General features: G+C 43.9%; 1 protein-coding gene across 11 annotated transcripts in view; it reads right to left on the reverse strand.

The window, feature by feature from the left end:
- Window positions 1–2,086: 2,086 nt before the first annotated feature.
- lrrfip1b (leucine rich repeat (in FLII) interacting protein 1b) overlaps window positions 2,087–22,284 on the reverse strand; it is a 53,148-nt gene continuing 32,950 nt past the window's right edge. For 5 of the 11 annotated variants that reach the window (XM_065023255.1, XM_065023257.1, XM_065023258.1 and 2 more), the window contains 8 exons: window positions 17,844–17,921; window positions 12,254–12,289; window positions 12,014–12,139; window positions 11,496–11,759; window positions 11,170–11,262; window positions 10,802–10,897; window positions 10,498–10,636; window positions 7,669–10,037 (listed from right to left, as the gene is read on the reverse strand). In XM_065023255.1, the coding sequence (XP_064879327.1) occupies window positions 8,008–10,037; window positions 10,498–10,636; window positions 10,802–10,897; window positions 11,170–11,262; window positions 11,496–11,759; window positions 12,014–12,139; window positions 12,254–12,289; window positions 17,844–17,921 (2,862 nt within the window). In that variant the 3' untranslated portion in view covers window positions 7,669–8,007. Of the gene's footprint in view, window positions 3,911–4,096; window positions 4,202–4,455; window positions 4,536–4,691; window positions 4,857–7,668; window positions 10,038–10,497; window positions 10,637–10,801; window positions 10,898–11,169; window positions 11,263–11,495; window positions 11,760–12,013; window positions 12,140–12,253; window positions 12,290–17,843; window positions 17,922–22,284 lie in introns of those variants that run through there. The other 6 variants (XM_065023261.1, XM_065023267.1, XM_065023268.1 and 3 more) reach the window with 4 other exon arrangements.

Genomic DNA, 22,284 nt, shown 5'->3' on the forward strand with positions numbered 1-22,284 from the left:
GAATCCTTTATTTTAAATTGTGTACATCATTTTGATTCTTGGAGAATATATCTCGGGCCTATAAATGCAGTTACATATCTGGCCTTTTTCCTCAGCTTTTTATCAAAATGAACACTGTTGCAGAGTATCTTAGCTGTGGCCACATGTTGCTGCTGAGAAGGTCATTACATTCATCTCCAATGGCAGCTGACTCTTCATACAGCCTCAAATCAAATCACATTTTATTTGTCACATACACATGGTTAGCAGATGTTAATGCGAGGGTAGCGAAATGCTTGTGCTTCTAGTTCCGACAATGCAGTAATAACCAACAAGTAATCTAACTAACAATTCCAAAACTACTGTCTTATACACAGTGTAAGGGGATAAATAATATGTACATAAAGATATATGAATGAGTGATGGTACAGAACGGCATAGGCAAGATACAGTAGATGGTATTGAGTGCAGTATATACATATGAGATGAGTATGTAAACAAAGTGGCATAGTTAAAGTGGCTAGTGATACATGTATTACATAAGGATGCAGTAGATGATATAGAGTACAGTATATACGTATACATATGAGATGAATAATGTAGGGTATGTAAACATTATATTAGGTAGCATTGTTTAAAGTGGCTAGTGATATATTTTACATCATTTCCCATCAATTCCCATTATTAAAGTGGCTGGAGTTGAGTCAGTGTGTTGACAGCAGCCACTCAATGTTAGTGGTGGCTGTTTACCAGTCTGATGGCCTTGAGATAGAAGCTGTTTTTCAGTCTCTCGGTCCCAGCTTTGATGAACCTGTACTGACCTCGCCTTCTGGATGATAGCGGGGTGAACAGGCAGTGGCTCGGGTGGTTGTTGTCCTTGATGATCTTTATGGCCTTCCTGTAACATCGGGTGGTGTAGGTGTCCTGGAGGGCAGGTAGTTTGCCCCCAGTGATGCGTTGTGCAGACCTCACTACCCTCTGGAGAGCCTTACGGTTGTGGGCGGAGCTGTTGCCGTACCAGGCGGTGATACAGCCCGCCAGGATGCTCTCGATTGTGCATCTGTAGAAGTTTGTGAGTGCTTTTGGTGACAAGCCGAATTTCTTCAGCCTCCTGAGGTTGAAGAGGCGCTGCTGCGCCTTCTTCACGATGCTGTCTGTGTGAGTGGACCAATTCAGTTTGTCTGTGATGTGTATGCCGAGGAACTTAAAACTTACTACCCTCTCCACTACTGTCCCGTCGATGTGGATAGGGGGGTGTTCCCTCTGCTGTTTCCTGAAGTCCACAATCATCTCCTTAGTTTTGTTGACATTGAGTGTGAGGTTATTTTCCTGACACCACACTCCGAGGGCCCTCACCTCCTCCCTGTAGGCCGTCTCGTCGTTGTTGGTAATCAAGCCTACCACTGTTGTGTCGTCCGCAAACTTGATGTGCTGCCTTTCCAGCTGCTTGTCAGCCATCAAGTATTCAAGACGTTTAACTTCAAAATACATACATCTTCCCTGGATGCTACATTTTGTATCATGATGCAAAATGCATCATACATGGATGAGTTCTGTATTTTGAAAGTGACATATTTTAACTGGATGTCTGACAAGCAAAAACATGTCAATGGAATAACAAAACAAATACGAGTCCCGCCGAGTATTTTCTTAAATGGAGGAAAACGAAACTGATGGACCTACCTGAATTTACCCGACATAATTAACGCAGCAGTTGAGAATAAGGTTCGGATAAGAAAATGGTAGTTTTAAATAACTGTGGTCCCCGACGCTGCCACTCGTTGGAGCTGAACCGTTCTAGGCACTACTTTAGAAACTATCATTCTGGACAAACCATCAGTATTATAACACCGGTACTCAGTTCCGGTGAGCTCCTGCTGAAGTCATGCTCAGCACCACAACGGAGAAAGACCTGGCAGTGTAAACACTTTTCACCTGGCAACTTCTGAATGTCCAAAGTGAAGAAATTCTGCTTAACACGGACCGTGTTTCTCTTCAGCATCCCATAATGTGACACGGCATCAGGCTTCTTCCCTCTGCTGGTTGTCATAAATCATGAATGCGTTTGGCATCTTTTACCAAACTTTTCACATATGGACAAGTAACGTTTTATCAGAGAGTTTGCATTAGTTTAATGTGGTGCTTGTCAATGCTACCTCAAACATCATTTACACTTCTCAAGTAAAGCAAGGACCATACAGCCTCACCTTCCCAAAGACATTTCCAATATTGCACAATGTTTACAATTAGCTTCATTCATGGACAAATAATAGTTTTAAAGCATGTAAACAGCTGGAACTTCCCCAAAAAGTAGATGTCCGAGCTTAACTAATGTATAGGGGGTAGCAAGGGAAACGTTATGTCCAAAGCACAAGTGAACAACAATGCCCCCCCCCCCCCTCAATAAGGCATGACATGCTTGAGACTGAGGAGCAGGATAATAAGGGAACAACAATGCCCCCCCCCCTCAATAAGGCATGACATGCTTGAGACTGAGGAGCAGGATAATAAGGGAACAATTCCCGTTATGTCAGAATATAACTGAGTTTTTTTTTTATCTGCATGAGATCTGGTTTGTCAGATTGTCGAACATTTACAGCAAGTGTTACTGCGACAGACGATTTGAATGGTTGGAAAACTGTTGCAGTAGAAGTTCATTATTCAACTGGTTGTTCGAGTTGTTGTTCCCCAATGAGTCGTTTAAATTGCTCAAGGGAGGACATAGTATTTCAGACGTTAAGACCTGGTGATATTTCTCCTCAAGTACCATTATACTGTTCATCATGTGGCACAAACAATGAGATGTAAAGGACAATCCTGATTATAAACTGGTTGGTTCGAGCCCTGAAAGCTGATTGGCTGACAGCCGTTGTATATCACAGTTATGACAAAACATGTATTTTTACCGCTCTAATTACATTGGTAACCCGTTAATAATAGCAATAAGGCACCTCGGGGGTTTGTGATATATGGCCAACAAATAGCTCTTAGCCGTGGTATGTTGGCCATATACCACACCTTCTCGGGCCTTATTGCTTAATTAATGTTGTGCCACGTGTATTTCCATGTACTTGACATATACCTATGGAGACATACACACATAAAAATAAACATCACCGTACACATTAACATCAGAGTTTGGCTTGGGGGACAGGAGGGAGCAGATTGCATTTTCACTTCAAAATATATTGACAATAAAAGAATATACATGAAACACACTCCTTTTGAGTCTTTCTTCCTCTCCGTGGATGGATAAACTTACTGGAGCAGACATGGAGCCCAACTAGCACAGAGAGATAGTGCCATGTGTTACAGAGAACAGAGAGAGATGAATGATTGGGAAGAAATGCTTTAGGGGTAATCATGGCACAGGGCGACGTAAGAGCTATAGGAGGATAGGTCATCTGAAGAGCTATTGGAGGAGGATAGGTCCTCTTAAGAGCTATAGGAGGAGGATAGGTCCTCTTAAGAGCTATAGGAGGAGATAGGTCCTCTTTGCTGTTCGTTTGTGCAGAATATTCCCCCTTCACCAGTTAGTTGAGAAGTCCTGCCTCGGTCACAGTCAGTGAGGAGTGTTCCCAGGGTCAGTAACACGTTCCCTCTGTGTCTCTTGGTGAATCACAGGATATACTGTACAGATGGGCACAACACTGAATCAATCTGGGATTACAATATGTGTGGATATGTTTCATTGAAGCTTTTGCTCCAGCAAGTCCTCGCTTGGTTTGAATTTTCTGGGTGTGTTTTAATAGAGTGCCTGATAGATGAAAGGTCATAGGGAGGTCATGGATGCAAATTGCCATGACAACCAATAAGTACATCACTGCTGGGCCAATAGGGCGCTCCGATTAGCCTTCATCTTCTCCAGGCGCTTGGCCAGGTGGCTGTTACTGGCCTCCAGCTCATCAATCCTGTCCAGGGCAGACCTCAGCTAGAGAGAACGGAGAGAAAAGGTTTAGAGTTTGAGAGGGGAGAAGCAACCTGAAGGCAACAACGTATACCTGGTGTAGACTTGATACCAAAACATGTGGGGTTGACATACTAGATATGACCCAACGACTTGTGGGTTCTGTGATTCTTTGGCTGTTTTTGTAAACCTGACATTATAGTAGCCTACCTCTCTCTGTAGCTTGCGTTTCTCCACTTTGAGCTCGTCCTCTACTTTCTCTGCGCTCTCAGAGGCCGACTTGTAACGAGTCACCTGACCCTCCAACCGGATGATCTGGCCAAGAGAGAAATGAGGGGATGAATAAATGGATTGATGGATGAAATGTGATATGCCTCATAGTAGACTGAACACGTAACTTATATTCCATGGAGCTCCTAGTGGACGAAAATGGTCAATAGTCTCCAACCCAGACTGTACAAGATACTGCTTATTATCTCACGTTTACCATGAGGAACGTGATTGGTCAGGTGTTTCATGGATATAGTCATACATGTCTTCCTCTGTCTAGGAACTAAAACGCTACTTACATTCTGTTCCAGGGCTGTGACTTCCTGTTCTGATTTCACCAGTTTAAACTTGAGGTCACTGATTTGCCGGTTGGCATCCCCTGTAGAAGAAGAAATAAAGATAGAAGGATGTGAGTCAAATTTTGTTGTATAGGTTTGCATAATGAATACTACACTTAGACCCTTGACAAAGTACACTAGGGAGACAGCCAGGTAAAAGGCTAGATCTGTCTTAGTAAAGGTGAAATGTGACTCACTCTGTAAGTCGAGGATGTGGGGGTCCATGCCGTTCTCAAGTCCGTCCTCCTCAGGACTCAAACCCTCGTTCCCGTTCCTCTGTTTCCCCTCCAGCTGAGACTTCAGCCTCTTCACCTGATCAGCTAAACTCTCCCTCTCATCAACTATTTTCCTCAGTCTGACTTCTGCAATACAAACAGACAGCTGACTTTGAATCAAAAGCATGAAATTCTAATAGTTGGTTAGTAACAGGGTAGTTTGAGTAGTCGAGATCAGTAATAGAGTCGTTTTGTACGTCAACATTTACCACACGGTTCAATTAACAGCCTTGTTTTTTAACTTTCTAATCTGTATTATTTTTGGAATACATACAACACATTGTACTTAATTACTCCCATTTTATATATATATACACAGTACTAGTCAAACATTTGGACACACCTACTCATTCACCTACTCATTCTCTAATGATCTTACTCTTGGGGCGGCAGGGTAGCCTAGTGGTTAGAGAGTTGGACTAGGAACCGGAAGGTTGCAAGTTCAAACCCCCGAGCTGACAAGGTTCTGCCCCTGAACACGCAGTTAACCCACTGTTCCTAGGCCGTCATTGAAAATAAGAATTTGTTCTTAAGTGGTAAAATAAATCAGGGGTTTTTCTTTATTTTCTACATTGTAGAATAATAGTGAAGACATCAAAACTATGAAATAACACATATGGAATCATGTAACAAGCAAAAAAGTGTTAAACAAATCAAAATAGATTTTAGATTCTTCAAAGTAGCCACCCTTTGCCTTGATGAGAGCTTTGCACACTCTTGGCATTCTCTCAACCAGCTTCATGAGGAATGCTTTTCCAACAGCCTTGAAGGAGTTCCCACATATGCTGGGCACTTGTTGCTGCTTTTCCTTCACTGCGGTCCAACTCATCCCAAACCATTTCAATTGGGTTGAGGTCGGGTGATGGTGGAGGCTAGGTAATCTGATGCGCACTTCATCACTCTCCTTGGTAAAATAGCCCTTACACAGCCTGGAGGTGTGTATTAGGTCATTGTCCTGTTGAAAAACAAATGATAGTCCCACTAAGCGCAAACCAGATGGGATGGCATATCGCTGCAGAATGCTGTGGTAGCCATGCTGGTTAAGTGTGCCTTTAATTATAAATAATTCACTGACAGTGTCACCAGCAAAGCACCATCACACCCCCTCTTCCATGCTTCATGGTGGGAACCACACATACGGAGATCATCCATTCACCTACTCTGTGTCTCACAAAGACACTGCTGTTGGAACGACAACACAAAAACAAAAACAAATTTGGGCTCATCAGACCAAAGGACAGATTTCCACCGGTCTAATGTCCATTGCTCTTTTTTCTTGGCAAGTCCTTTAGTAGTGGTTTCTTTGCAGCAATTCAACCATGAAGGCCTGATTCAAGCAGTCTCCTCTGAATAGTTGATGTTGAGGTGTGTCTGTTACTTGAAATCTGTGAAGAATCTATTTGGGCTGCAATTTCTGAGTCTGGTAACTCTAATGATCTTATTCTTGGGGTGGCAGATAGCCTAGTGGTTAGAGTGTTGGACTTGTAACCAAAAGGTTGCAAGATCAAATCCCTGAGCTGACAAGGTAAAGATCTGTCATTCTGCCCCTGAACAAGGCAATTAATCCACTATTCCTAGGCTGTCATTGAAAATAAGAATTTGTTCATAACTGACTTGCCTAGTTAAATAAAGGTGAAATGTAAAAAATAAATATTCTTGGTCTTCCATTTATTCAAGGCACTAAATAAGTCCTGTGGCGGTCCTCATGAGAGCCAGTTTCATCATAGCGCTTGATGTTTTTTTTGTGACTGCACTTGAATAAATGGCAGTTAACCCACTAAAACCTTCTTGAAATTTTACGGATTGACTGACAATGTCCTGTCGTTTTTCTTTGCTTATTTGAGCTGTTCTTGCCATAATATGGACTTGGTCTTTAACCAAATAGGGCTATCTTCTGGACACCACCTCTACCTTGTCACAACACAACTGATTGGTTCAAACACAGGAGGAAGGAAAGAAATTCCACAAATGAACTTTTAACAAGGCACACCTGTTCATTTAAATCCATTCCAGGTGACAACCTTATGAAGCTGGTTGAGAGAATGCCAAGAGTGTGCAAAGCTGTCATCAATTCAAAGAGTGGCTACTTTGAAGAATCTCAAATATAAACAATATTTTGATTTGTTGAACACTTTTTTTACTACACGATTCATACGTGTGTTATTTCATAGTTGTGATGTCTTCGCTATTATTTTAAAATGTAGAAAATAGTAGAAAGAAAACCCCTGGAATGAGTAGGTGTGTCCAAACTTTTGACTGGGACTGTATAAATAAACACTATATACTTAATTCATTGCAATAACAAAACATTTCACCCAAATGATCCCAATCTGCAGTTCATTGAAAACCTGAGAATATGGACACAGTCGCTTACCATTGAAATACTGTACAGTGTGTTGGAGGGACTGTGAGTATGGATGAAAAGAGTTTTAAACAGCTGACACATACAACTGAGTGGAGATAACCTGCCATGGGATTGATATATTCTCCCATTTATTACCTATTTAATCATGTCATTGTTGCATGTAAAAACCTGACAGGTGAACAATACAGAACTGTTGTTGTGTAATATAATCTGACCCCTGTGGATAAATGGACGCTTGGTGAACAATACAGAACTGTTGTTGTGTAATATAATCTGACCCCTGTGGATAAATGGAAGTTTGGTGGACAATACAGAATTGTTGTTGTGTAATATAATCTGACCCCCTGTGGATAAATGGAAGCTTGGTGAACAATACAGAATTGTTGTTGTGTAATATAATCTGACCCCTGTGGATAAATGGAAGTTTGGTGGACAATACAGAATTGTTGTTGTGTAATATAATCTGACCCCCTGTGGATAAATATAAATGGAAGTACAATACAGAATTGTTGTTGTGTAATATAATCTCAATACAGAATTGTTGTTGTGTAATATAATCTGACCTCCTGTGGATAAATGGAAGTTTGGTGGACAATACAGAATTGTTGTTGTGTAATATAATCCGACCCCCTGTGGATAAATGGAAGCTTGGAGAGGTTTTATGGAAGCCAGAAATCAGTATGCAATAGTGCAAAATAAAACAAAACCGATCGCTCTTCAACATGGTTAATTTATTCAAGGCACTAAATAATTCATTAAATAAAACCTGTAATTCCTTTGAGTAAAACAAAGAAACCCACAGAGACTGGCTGCAACCCCAGTCAGTAGTCTATTACACATCAAATAACACTTTGAGAGTACGGTGCTCGTCAACTAGTTTACTTTGCAAGGAACTTTGCCCTTGCCCTTCCTATTGCCCCTTTGTCCCTTTCTTACACCGCTCTCCTGTTTCTGGGCTTCTTCCACTGGGGGGCGCTCTCTCCCCTCCACCGCCTCAGGTAATGGCTGTATCTCTTGGCCAAGTGCCGAGGGTCCGGGTGAGGAGCTGATGTGCTCTTCTTCTACAGATAGATAGGTTTCCTCCTCTTTCACAATTAGAACGGCTTCTTCACAACTGTCTATATATCCAGCGGAGGCCCCATCGTTTAACTCATTGTCTCCCCCTGCTGGTGAACTTGTTGAAGCCTCCCCCTGTTCTGTCTGTTGCTCCTCCTGAATGGCTTCCTGCTGGAGATTCTCCTCATAGATGTTCTCCTCAATGATGCACCATTCTTCTCTCTCTACACGACTGGGTGATTCTGACTGGATCCTGTCTGGGCTGGGCTCTACCTCCTCTGTCCTGTCTGAGATAACCTCTCCACTAGAGTCGCTGATCCTCTGAGTTAGAGCTACATCCAGTGAGTTTTCCATCAGTACTTGATCACTCTCGGATTGTTTACATGTACATTTACAGGTACATCCTTGTTTCTCCCTTGATTCTGCTACATCCATCTTCTGATCACCTTGAACTCCTGGTAAGGTATTTACTAAGCTGGTTTCTAGCCTCTCTGGTAAATCAGGGATCACCTGTTCGTCTAGTCTAGTCTTCCCCTCCTCTGTTATGATAGGTGTTACCATTTTGTCAGAGATAGTGGATGGGAGCTCCTTTGCCTGAAGCTCTTTAGTATTTGGTTCATCTTCCTTCATGCCACATACAGATTCCTGCCAAATCTGATCTGGCTTGCTCTCCACTGAACTCGACTCCAGCTCTTCAACCCTCTCAGATAATTTCTGTCCGTCAGAGTCTGTGATCTTCGGCACAATTTCCACAGAGCTTTCTGTCCTGAAATGATCATTCGGATGTTGCTGAAGTTCTAGAGAATTCTGTGTGTCTTTCTCAAATTCACTTAAAGTGTTTATTATGAGCTGATCTGTCTTGATTCCAACCTCGTCAGGACATTCAGAGATAAACAGTTCATTAGAGACTGTAGATGAGATAGCAGATGTTCCAGTAGATGTTACTTGGCCAGTCTCTGCCTGATGCTCTGCAGGATGCCCTGGATGATTCTTCATCTCCATCCCTATTGTTTCTGTTTTCTTTAATGATCCCTGAGAGATCTGATTTGGGCTGGTCTTTGCCTCCCCTAGACATACAGAAATCCTCAGAATCATCTTAATCATCTCAGATTCCGTGATCCTTGAGTTTTCTGGAATGACTTGACCTTTAGTCCCAGGATCATACTCCTGGGTGTTCTCTCCTTGCAGGTCCCTTTGGATTTGACTAAGAGTTGCCTCTGTCTCATCACAGAGAGTTGGGCCAGAGATGTCCTGTTCTTCAGAGTCAGTAGACACAGCTGTGAGAAGCTCTGTGTTTTCCCGTCCTTTCTCAAGGTTTGTGTTTTCCTCACATTGTCCGTCAGTGCCACCGCTTACTGGTACAGCTTCCTTGTTACTTTCCCCACTGTTTTCCTCATTCTCTGCCTGTTCCTGGGATTCTGGTTCAAATCCTCTTTGATTCAACCCCTCTCCATTGTCACTGCCACCATCTGTATATTCCCTTTGAACCAAAATGGCTCCCTCAAGTTCAGCAGGTTCCACCAGAGTTTCTGTGCAGCAATATTGGGGTTTCTCTTCTTCATATTCAATCTGAGTCTCTTTGTCACCAAAATGCACCAAAATGGCTTCTTCAGGTACAGCAACATCCACCTGGGTCTCTTGGTCACAGTACTTGGACTGCTCTGCTTCAGTGTCTGTTTGTTGCTGCAGGCTGTCATTCAACTTGTCTTGGTTCAACTTGTCCGAAGATTCTATCTCCAGTAGTGCCCTCTCCTGGTCATGTGAGTAGTTGTCAGCCTCATGTAGAAGTCTGCCTCCCCCTGGTGTCGTCACCTCGCCATGGTCAAACTGCATCTCTGGTGCTTCGCCTGGAAGATCACAGGGAATAGATTGGAGGGCCAGACACAGGTCATTCTTCAGTGTCTGACAGTGCAAGCACGGAAATTCAATGATCGCTGGAGGGGAATTCATTTGGAGACATTTGTAGAGAATAGAATCAAGGCCTTGATCCCGGCTGAATTAGAATGCAGAATCAGCAACTGACTCAACAGGATGAATTAACATTATGATGATAATCCCACGGAGGACAATACTGCAAAACAATGACGTCAGAAAAAAGAAAAAGAGCTACAACCATCCTCGTTTTGTATCCCATCATGCAACACAAACATAACCCTGACATTTCTAACGGTGATTCATCCGAATGACAGAAGACACGTGAAATAAAACACATGACTGCACAATATCATTCAACATGATTTGAGTAGGATGGTGGTAAATAAGCAGAGATCAGATATGAGCAACTGCACCGGTGGGTTATTTTCTTACCAAGCATGCTCTCCCCACCATGAGACGGCTGGGACTCCTGAGCCAATCGGGAGGTAGAGTCTGCACTGCGAGGCCCGTCAATCATCTGTCCTGCATCCCCATTGGTGGTTACTTCAGGTGACAGCACTATCCCATGTTTCTGATTTGGGAGAGAACGAGGCAAATAAAGCTGAATAATCTTTCAGAAAGTCTTTTTCCCATTAGAACTTCCTATTGTTCTAGTGTTTGCTGACATGTGCACGGAGGCCCTCTTGGAAGTCATGATGAGGAAACCTTCCCTCAGCAGTACTTCAAGGTGCTGTACCTTCAGAGTGTCTTTGAGGTGGACCACCTGATCCCTGAGCTTATCCCGCTCATCCCGCACGCCGGCGTCTGAGAATTCCCTCTGTCTCTCTAAGGCCTGAGCCATACCCAAGCAGCAGCAGCAGGGGGAGGAGGAGGAGGAGGAGGAAGAGGAGGAGGAGGAAGAGTGGGTAAAGAAGGGAAGGATAAACACAGTAAAGGAAGAGAGAAGCATTGAGAGGAAAAAAGAGATACAGTGAAAATGTCTTGGTTAGTTTGGAGCGTTAAACTTGAGTAGCTGATAGAGGAACGGAAGCGTTTCCTGTAGAACTTCCTGGAACAATGATCCGGCTAACGGTTTGGGGTTCACCCTCTATTCCGCGAGCGTACCCCAATCTTTTTCTCCTTCCATCCGAGGGTCTCCTGCAGGTCGGAGATCTCCCTAACACAGCTGTCCTGTTTGAGACGCAGCTGGCCCACCTCCTGGCCACGGGACGAAAGCAAGATGGAGGAGAAGAAGGGACAGAGGAGAAGGGACAGAGGAGAAGGGAGGGACAATCAGCATGCAGAGAGTTTGCAGCAGGAAAAGAGACTACAGAAAGTTTATCAAGAGACCTAAGTTAGATCTATGTTAGTGTGATGTTCTGAGTGGAAGTACTGTTTTAGTTACCGTATTGTTGTTAGCAGGAAGTCTTTGCGATGACCTGAGTACTCACGGTTAACAGTTCTTCACTCTGTTTCAGCGTCTCTCTCATCTCGTTAAACTGGCGCTGCAGAACACTGTGGGCGTGCCTCTCCCTCTCAAACTCCTTGGCCTTGTCGTTGTACTCTCGTTTAGACTCGTACAGCTGCTCCTCCAGCTCAATGAGCGAGTCCTTCAGCGTGTCCACCTGGTACATGAGGTTGGACTTCTCGTTGTGTAGCTGGGCGTTGGACACCATGGCCTTACGGTACTTCTCCTCAGACTCCACCAGGGAGTCCTTGTTGAGAGACAAAATGGAGGACAGTGGAGGGGTGAGAGGTCAGGGGAGAAACAAAGCAAAACAGTTAAGCAGTTAATATCTCAAAAACAACTTACACAGACGTTGTTCGTCTTCAACCGTGGAATAGTTACTGTAATTATCAGAAGTGTTTCTGGAGTCAACAAAATAATTGTAAAAACATGGACGTTAGACCATCTCTTTCCCAGATATACTGTATGGTCCTACTCAGAGAAGTATCTCTATGGTCCTACCTTTATCTCTCGAATGGAGGCCTCTGTCTCTACTGAGATAGAGGTGTCACAGCTGCCTCTGCGAGAGGAGGGCCCTCCCAGCGATGCTAGAGTGGCTGCTGAGAGAGTAGAGGCAGTCCTGGAACCCTGGGAGGAAACAGGACAAGGCCGTCTTGAAGGCTGTTTCACAACAGTCATATTCCCTACTTCATCTTTAATAGATTAAAAGCTAGAGTTTCAGATCAGGTGTGTGACCCGTACCTTTTCCAGGAAGTCCCTGTCTGATCTCTCTTCCACCTGTAGAGGGTAAAACAACTTGGTTACTCTTAGGAGAGGAGATACACATATTTACAATGTCACAAATGTAGTTGATTGACACACCGTAAGTCCAGGCCATGCCCATACTGTATCCGTCTGTCACGCCCTGGCCTTAGTATTTTGTGTTTTCTTTATTATTTTGGTCAGGCCAGGGTCTGACATGGGTATTTATGTGGTGTGTTTTGTCTAGGTTTTTTTTGTAGGTAATGGGATTGTGGTTTAGTGAAGTAGTCTAGGTAAGTCTATGGCTGCCTAAATATGGTTCCCAATCAGAGACAACGATAAACACCTGCCTCTGATTGAGAACCACTCTAGGCAACCATATTCTTTGAGTGTTTCGTGGGTGTTTGTTCCTGTCTCTGTGTTTGTTGCAACAGATAGGGCTGTTTCGGTTTTTCATGTTTCTTGTTTTGTATATTGTTCATTTTTCAAGATGTATAAAGCTAACCACGCTGCATTTTGGTCCTCCTCTCTTTCACCGGAAGAAAACCGTAACAGAATCACCCACCACAACAGGACCAAGCGGCGTGGTGACAGGCAGCGGCAGCAGGAGCAGCGAAGTCAGGACTATACGACTTGGGAGGAAATAGACAGGTGGGGCGGTCGACCCAGGGAGAGTGCCATAGACTTACCTAGACTACTTCACTAAACCACAATCCCATTACCTACAAAAAGAACCTAGACAAAACACACCACATAAATACCCATATCACACCCTGACCTGACCAAAATAATAAAGAAAACACAAAATACTAAGGCCAGGGCGTGACACCGTCTCTGTATATCCACACACTGCATCACAACAAGCATCATAGAGCCATAGTTAACCCTCTCTGGATCACCATCTGATTCTGAACCACGGAACCATTGGACACTACAGAGTTAATCACATTATATCCACTGGACACTACAGACTTACTCATATTATATCCACTGGACACTACAGAGTTAATCATATTATATCCACTGGACACTACAGACTTACTCATATTATATCCACTGGACACTACAGACTTACTCATATTATATCTACTGGACACTACAGACTTACTCATATTATATCCACTGGACACTACAGACTTACTCATATTATATCCACTGGACACTACAGACTTACTCATATTATATCCACTGGACACTACAGACTTACTCATATTATATCCACTGGACACTACAGACTTACTCATATTATATCCACTGGACACTACAGACTTATATATTATATCCACTGGACACTACAGACTTACTCATATTATATCCACTGGACACTACAGACTTACTCATATTATATCCACTGGACACTACAGACTTACTCATATTATATCCACTGGACACTACAGACTTACTCATATTATATCCACTGGACACTACAGACTTACTCATATTATATCCACTGGACACTACAGACTTACTCATATTATATCCACTGGACACTACAGACTTACTCATATTATATCCACTGGACACTACAGACTTACTCATATTATATCCACTGGACACTACAGACTTTACTCCATATTATATCCACTGGACACTACAGACTTACTCATATTATATCCACTGGACACTACAGACTTACTCATATTATATCCACTGGACACTACAGACTTACTCATATTATATCCACTGGACACTACAGACTTACTCATATTATATCCACTGGACACTACAGACTTACTCATATTATATCTACTGGACACTACAGACTTACTCATATTATATCTACTGGACACTACAGACTTACTCATATTATATCCACTGGACACTACAGACTTACTCATATTATATCCACTGGACACTACAGACTTACTCATATTATATCTACTGGACACTACAGACTTACTCATATTATATCTACTGGACACTACAGACTTACTCATATTATATCTACTGGACACTACAGACTTACTCATATTATATCTACTGGACACTACAGACTTACTCATATTATATCCAATGGACACTACAGAGTTAATCACATTATATCCACTGGACACTACAGACTTACTCATATTATATCCACTGGACACTACAGAGTTAATCATATTATATCCACTGGACACTACAGACTTACTCATATTATATCCACTGGACACTACAGAGTTAATCATATTATATCCACTGGACACTACAGACTTACTCATATTATATCCACTGGACACTACAGACTTACTCATATTATCATATTATATCCACTGGACACTACAGACTTATTATATCCACTGGACACTACAGACTTACTCATATTATATCCACTGGACACTGGACACTACAGACTTACTCATATTATATCCACTGGACACTACAGACTTACTCATATTATATCCACTGGACACTACAGACTTACTCATATTATATCCACTGGACACTACAGACTTACTTACATATTATATCCACTGGACACTACAGACTTACTCATATTATATCCACTGGACACTACAGACTTACTCATATTATATCCACTGGACACTACAGACTTACTCATATTATATCCACTGGACACTACAGACTTACTCATATTATATCCACTGGACACTACAGACTTACTCATATTATATCCACTGGACACTACAGACTTACTCATATTATATCCACTGGACACTACAGACTTACTATCCACTGGACACTATATTATATCCACTGGACACTACAGACTTACTCATATTATATCCACTGGACACTACAGACTTACTCATATTATATCCCACTGGACACTACAGACTTACTCATATTATATCTACTGGACACTACAGACTTACTCATATTATATCCACTGGACACTACAGACTTACTCATATTATATCCACTGGACACTACAGACTTACTCATATTATATCCACTGGACACTACAGACTTACTCTCACTATTATATCTACTGGACACTACAGACTTACTCATATTATATCTACTGGACACTACAGACTTACTCATATTATATCTACTGGACACTACAGACTTACTCATATTATATCTACTGGACACTACAGACTTACTCATATTATATCCACTGGACACTACAGACTTACTCATATTATATCCACTGGACACTACAGACTTACTTACTCATATTATATCCACTGGACACTACAGACTTACTCATATTATATATGGACACTACAGACTTACTCATATTATATCCACTGGACACTACAGACTTACTCATATTATATCCACTGGATCCACTGGATACTACAGAGTTAATCATATTATATCCACTGGACACTACAGACTTACTCATATTATATCCACTGGACACTATTATCCATATCTGGACACTACAGACTTACAGACTTACTCATATTATATCCACTGGACACTACAGACTTACTCATATTATATCCACTGGACACTACAGACTTACTCATATTATATCCACTGGACTGGACACTATCAGACTTACTCATATTATATCCACTGGACACTACAGACTTACTCATATTATATCCACTGGACACTACAGACTTACTCATATTATATCCACTGGACACTACAGACTTACTCATATTATATCTCATATTATATCACTGGACACTACAGACTTACTCATTATATATATCCACTGGACACTAGACTTACTCATATTATATCTTACTGGACACTACAGACTTACTCATATTATATCCACTGGACACTACAGACTTACTCATATTATATCCATGGACACTACAGACTTACTCATATTATATCCACTGGACACTACAGACTTACTCATATTATATCCACTGGACACTACAGACTTACTCATATTATATCCTGGACACTACAGACTTACTCATATTATATCTACTGGACACTACAGACTTACTCATATTATATCTACTGGACACTACAGACTTACTCATATTATATCTACTGGACACTACAGACTTACTCATATTATATCTACTGGACACTACAGACTTACTCATATTATATCCAATGGACACTACAGAGTTAATCATATTATATCTACTGGACACTACAGACTTACTCATATTATATCCACTGGACACTACAGAGTTAATCATATTATATCCACTGGACACTACAGACTTACTCATATTATATCCACTGGACACTACAGACTTACTCATATTATATCTACTGGACACTACAGACTTACTCATATTATATCTACTGGACACTACAGACTTACTCATGGACACTTTATCATATCTATATACTGGACACTACAGACTTACTCATATTATATCCACTGGACACTACAGACTTACTCATATTATATCCACTGGACACTACAGACTTACTCATATTATATCTACTGGACACTACAGACTTATCATATTATATCTGGACACTACAGACTTACTCATATTATATCCACTGGACACTACAGACTTACTCATATTATATCACTACTGACACTTTACTCATATTATATCCACTGGACACTACAGACTTACTCATATTATATCCACTGGACACTACAGACTTACTTATTATATCCACACTGACTTACTCATATTATATCCACTGGACACTGACTTACACTACAGACTTATCATATTATATCCACTGACACTACAGACTTACTCATATTATATCCACTGGACACTACAGACTTACTCATCATATTATATCCACTGGACACTACAGACTTACTCATATTATATCCACTGGACACTACAGACTTACTCATATTATATCCACTGGACACTACAGACTTACTCATATTATATCCACTGGACACTACAGACTTACTCATATTATATCCACTGGACACTACAGACTTACTCATATTATATCTACTGGACACTACAGACTTACTCATATTATATCTACTGGACACTACAGACTTACTCATATTATATCTGGACACTGACATATTATATCCACTCATATTATATCCACTGACACTACAGACTTACTCATATTATATCTACTGGACACTACAGACTTACTCATATTATATCTACTGGACACTACAGACTTACTCATATTATATCTACTGGACACTACAGACTTACTCATATTATATCTACTGGACACTACAGACTTACTCATATTATATCTACTGGACACTACAGACTTAATCATATTATATCTACTGGACACTACAGACTTACTCATATCATATCCACTGGACACTACAGAGTTAGTCATATCATATCCACTGGACACTACAGTTAATCATATCACTGGACACTACAGAGTTAATCATATCATATCCACTCCAGTCCAGGCTGCATGTTAGTTGTCAGTGTCACCCACACATCAATGCGTCCACACAGAGGCCCACCTCACATTGGCCAGGTCAGGACCATATATTCTTTGCTTGTACCAAAGCTGCAGTCTTTGTAATGTCCACCAGGGGGCATAAGGGACCTGAGCACAGTCAGCTGTCTATGAGCATTACCTTGGTGCAGAGGACACACAGGACAGGACCATAGAGTTCAGTTCTCTGGACAATGCACTCTTCATTGGGATGATAATAAGTGGGCATTTAACAGAATAGAGAACAGATAAAAGGATGTAAGGACTAGGCCTAAAGAAGGCTGCGGGTAAGAGGGAGTGACCAATGAAGAGAGCTCACCACTGGGCTGGCACGGGCAGAGCTGGCCCTGGACGAGGCCCGAGAGTTGGAGCCCAGAAAACCACTGTAGTCTGAAGGCTGGCACAAAAAGAAGATGGATAAAATAGGAAAAGAGAAGGAAATGAAAAAGAAAGAGAGAGATGTTAGTCACAGAGTTTGTCAGTCAGCAAGCAGGGAGAGACAGAGCTGAAGCAGGGACAGACAGAGCTGAAGCAGGTACAGACAGAGCTGAATCAGGGACAGACAGAGCTGAAGCAGGGAGAGACAGGGCTGAAGCAGGGAGAGACAGAGCTGAAGCAGGGAGAGACAGAGCTGAAGCAGGGACAGACAGAGCTGAAGCAGGGACAGACAGAGCTGAAGCAGGGACAGACAGAGCTGAAGCAGGGAGAGACAGAGCTGAAGCAGGGACAGACAGAGCGGAAGCAGGGACAGACAGAGCTGAAGCAGGGAGAGACAGAGCGGAAGCAGGGAGAGACAGAGCGGAAGCAGGGAGAGACAGAGCTGAAGCAGGGACAGACAGAGCTGAAGCAGGGACAGACAGAGCTGAAGCAGGGAGAGACAGAGCTGAAGCAGGTACAGACAGAGCGGAAGCAGGGACAGACAGAGCTGAAGCAGGGAGAGACAGAGCTGAAGCAGGGACAGACAGAGCTGAAGCAGGTACAGACAGAGCTGAATCAGGGACAGACAGAGCTGAAGCAGGGACAGACAGAGCTGAAGCAGGTACAGACAGAGCTGAAGCAGGGACAGACAGAGCAGAAGCAGGGACAGACAGAGCTGAAGCAGGGACAGACAGAGCAGAAGCAGGGACAGACAGAGCTGAAGCAGGGAGAGACAGAGCTGAAGCAGGGAGAGACAGAGCTGAAGCAGGGACAGACAGAGCTGAAGCAGGGACAGACAGAGCTGAAGCAGGGACAGACAGAGCTGAAGCAGGGAGAGACAGAGCTGAAGCAGGGAGAGACAGAGCTGAAGCAGGGACAGACAGAGCTGAAGCAGGGACAGACAGAGCTGAAGCAGGGACAGACAGAGCTGAAGCAGGTACAGACAGAGCGGAAGCAGGGACAGACAGAGCTGAAGCAGGGAGAGACAGAGCTGAAGCAGGGACAGACAGAGCTGAAACAGGGACAGACAGAGCTGAAGCAGGGACAGACAGAGCTGAAGCAGGGACAGACAGAGCTGAAGAGACAAGAGAATACATTGATAGACAAGTCAACCAGGCCCTGTTAGACCAAAGACAACCCTCCCACACATCAAAACCCAGACCATTACAGTTCCACGTGTACGCTCCACTCTAGACTCCACCATTCTAGACATACTGCAAACCCCACGCAACAAAGTCACAATTCAACTGTGACTTGGCACAGTGTTTGTAAAGGTCATCGACACACAAGACACACTGTAAGATCATTCAGGATGGTTATTGGTGGGATACAGCGAACTGAAAACATGGATTCCTTCTTCTGGAAGTCTGAAATCCACATGTGGGAAAGACACAAGACACCTCCATAGAAAGAAGTAGTGGGGTGACGACACTGTCATGCAGACTTCTCCTGGGGGGGCCAACCCTCCCACTGGAGAGAATCAGCTGTGTTCGAGCAGGGCTGGAATAAAAGCCTGCACACCCAGCCTGCCGCTAGTATCGCTTCAAGAGGAGGGTGGGTCGACCCCACAATGCAATTCCACGTTGGCACATGGGGCATGCCAAGCAAGGCCCCCTCATCAGGGTAACACAGTGATACATTCCATGCATGCTGTCTATTCAAGCCTCCCTTTGGACTTGAAAACCGTCACACAATCTCACTAGGACTTTGCACTGTGTTTCCAGAAGTCATCAACACACAAGACAGGGTGGAAATTAGTGGAATACAACGAATTAAAGAAGGGTTCCTTGTTTGGTGAGTCTGATAAAAACAGAAGACATCACTGACCCTGATAGAAGTAGAGACTGACAACACTGTCATGCAGACAGACTATGGCCAGGGGTGGCCGACTGTCTTCCCAGAAACCTATTGGATGTGCAGGTTTTTGCTCCAGACCTGCTCCAATACAACTGATTCTACTAATCAGCTGCTCACCTGGGTGTTGATTAGCTGAATCGTGTTAGAGCAGGGCTGGAACAAAAGCCTGCATACCCAGTAGCTCGTATTTCTCCAGGAGGAGGGTTGACCACCGCTGAACTATGCAATCCCATGTTGCCACAGGAGGCATGCCAAGCAACCTCCCTCGGGGTAAGAGAGGGGGCGTCAGGGCTTCTTACACCGCGAGAGATGGAGCCACTAAAGCGCCGTGTGCTACTCTGCACAGCCTCGTCACACACAGAGCCCTGTAGATAGGAGAGAGACACACACACTGCATCAGACTTCACATCGCGCACGCACGCACACATACACACTCAGACTTCAACTCACAAACACAAACACACACACACACACACACGGTATCAGACTTCACCTCACGCACACATCCACACTTTGGCTCAGACTTCAACTCACAATCACACACACAAACACAAACACACACACACACTGCATCAGACTTCAACTCAGGAATGTATACAGACACATCCATCTCAGTAATCATGCAGGAAAAGGACCAGAAGGATCAGCTGTGCATCCCATAATGTCTTACAGCATGCCACCTTGAAGACACCACTGTGCTTCTGCAACTCAGCTTACTGTCTCACGTTCTCCTTCACACATCAAAGTGTTTTGGAAATGTAACTTTTAGGGCCAGGACTGTATGTGGGTCTTGACAACATCTAGCCCCTCTGCCAAACCATTCTCACATGCCTTATAATGACACTAGTAGTGACACATCACAGATCTATCTATCTATTTATCTACTGTCTAAGCAAGCGGTGAAGGGTCAGAGGTCATAGGAAAGAGGAACCAACCCTGTGACTCTGGGTGCGTGGGCCATCAATAAAGAGCATGGAGGGCTGAAGATGGACAGAGAGGGAAACAATCCAACATTGTACTGTAAGTGATAAACAACAGTATGTATCTATCTAGTATGTACAACTGGAAAAAGCTCTCTGTTTTGAGAATCTCATGTTCTGTCATTCTAAGAAACCAACAGGAGGGTGAGGTTGAGTGGGTAGGGAAGGAGAGGGTGAGTGTGTAGGGAAGGAGAAGGTGAGTGGATAGGGAAGGAGAGGGTGAGTGGGTAGGGAAGGAGAGGGTGAGTGGGTAGGGAAGGAGAGGGTGAGTGGGTAGGGAAGGAGAGGGTGAGTGTGTAGGGAAGGAGAGGGTGAGTGTGTAGGGAAGGAGAGGGTGAGTGTGTAGGGAAGGAGAGGGTGAGTGTGTAGGGAAGGAGGTAGGGAAGGAGGGTGAGTGTGTAGGGAAGGAGAGGGTGAGTGTGTAGGGAAGGAGGGAGAGGGTGAGTGGGAAGGAGAGGTTGAGTGGGTAGGGAAGGAGAGGGTGAGGGAAGGAGAGGGAGTGGGGGGTAGGAGGGAGAGGTGAGTGGGTAGGGAAGGAGAGGGTGAGTGGGTAGGGAAGGAGAGGGTGAGTGGGTAGGGAAGGAGGGAGAAGTGGGTGGGAGGGGGGTAGGGAAGGAGAGGGTGAGTGGATAGGGTAGGAAGGAGAGGTTGGGTAGGAGGGAGAGGTTGGGGGTAGGGAAGGAGGGAGATTAAGTGGGTAGGGAAGGAGGGGGAGGTTGAGTGGGTAGGGAAGGAGGGAGAGGTTGAGTGGGTAGGGAAGGAGGGAGAGGTTGAGTGGGTAGGGAAGGAGGGAGAGGTTGAGTGGGTAGGGAAGGAGGGGAGGTTGAGTGGGTAGGGAAGGAGGGAGAGGTTGAGTGGGTAGGGAAGGATGGAGGGGTTGAGTGGGTAGGGAAGGATGGAGGGGTTGAGGGGTAGGGAAGGAGGGAAGGAGAGGTTGAGTGGGTAGGGAAGGAGGGAAGGAGAGGGTGAGTGGGTAGGGAAGGAGGGAAGGAGAGGTTGAGTGAGTAGGGAGCTAGAGGTTGAGTGGGTAGGGAAGGAGGGAAGGAGAGGTTGAGTGGGTAAGGAAGGAGGGAGAGGTTGAGTGGGTAGGGAAGGAGGGGAGGTTTAGGGGTAGGGAAGGAGAGGGTGAGTGGATAGGGAAGGAGGGAGAGGTTGAGTGGGTAGGGAAGAAAGGAGAGGTTGAGTGGGTAGGGAAGGAGGGAAGGAGAGGTTGAGTGGGTAGGGAAGGAGGGAAGGAGAGGTTGAGTGGGTAGGGAAGGAGGGAGAGGTTGAGTGGGTAGGGAAGGAGGGGGAGGTTGAGTGGGTAGGGAAGGAGAGGGTGAGTGGATAGGGAAGGAGGGAGAGGTTGAGTGGGTAGGGAAGAAAGGAGAGGTTGAGTGGGTAGGGAAGGAGGGAAGGAGAGGTTGAGTGGGTAGGGAAGGAGGGAAGGAGAGGGTGAGTGGGTAGGGAAGGAGGGAGAGGTTGAGTGGGTAGGGAAGGAGGGAGATTAAGTGGGTAGGGAAGGAG

This window comes from Oncorhynchus nerka, linkage group LG2 (assembly GCF_034236695.1).
Source record: "Oncorhynchus nerka isolate Pitt River linkage group LG2, Oner_Uvic_2.0, whole genome shotgun sequence".
NCBI lineage: Eukaryota > Metazoa > Chordata > Actinopteri > Salmoniformes > Salmonidae > Oncorhynchus > Oncorhynchus nerka.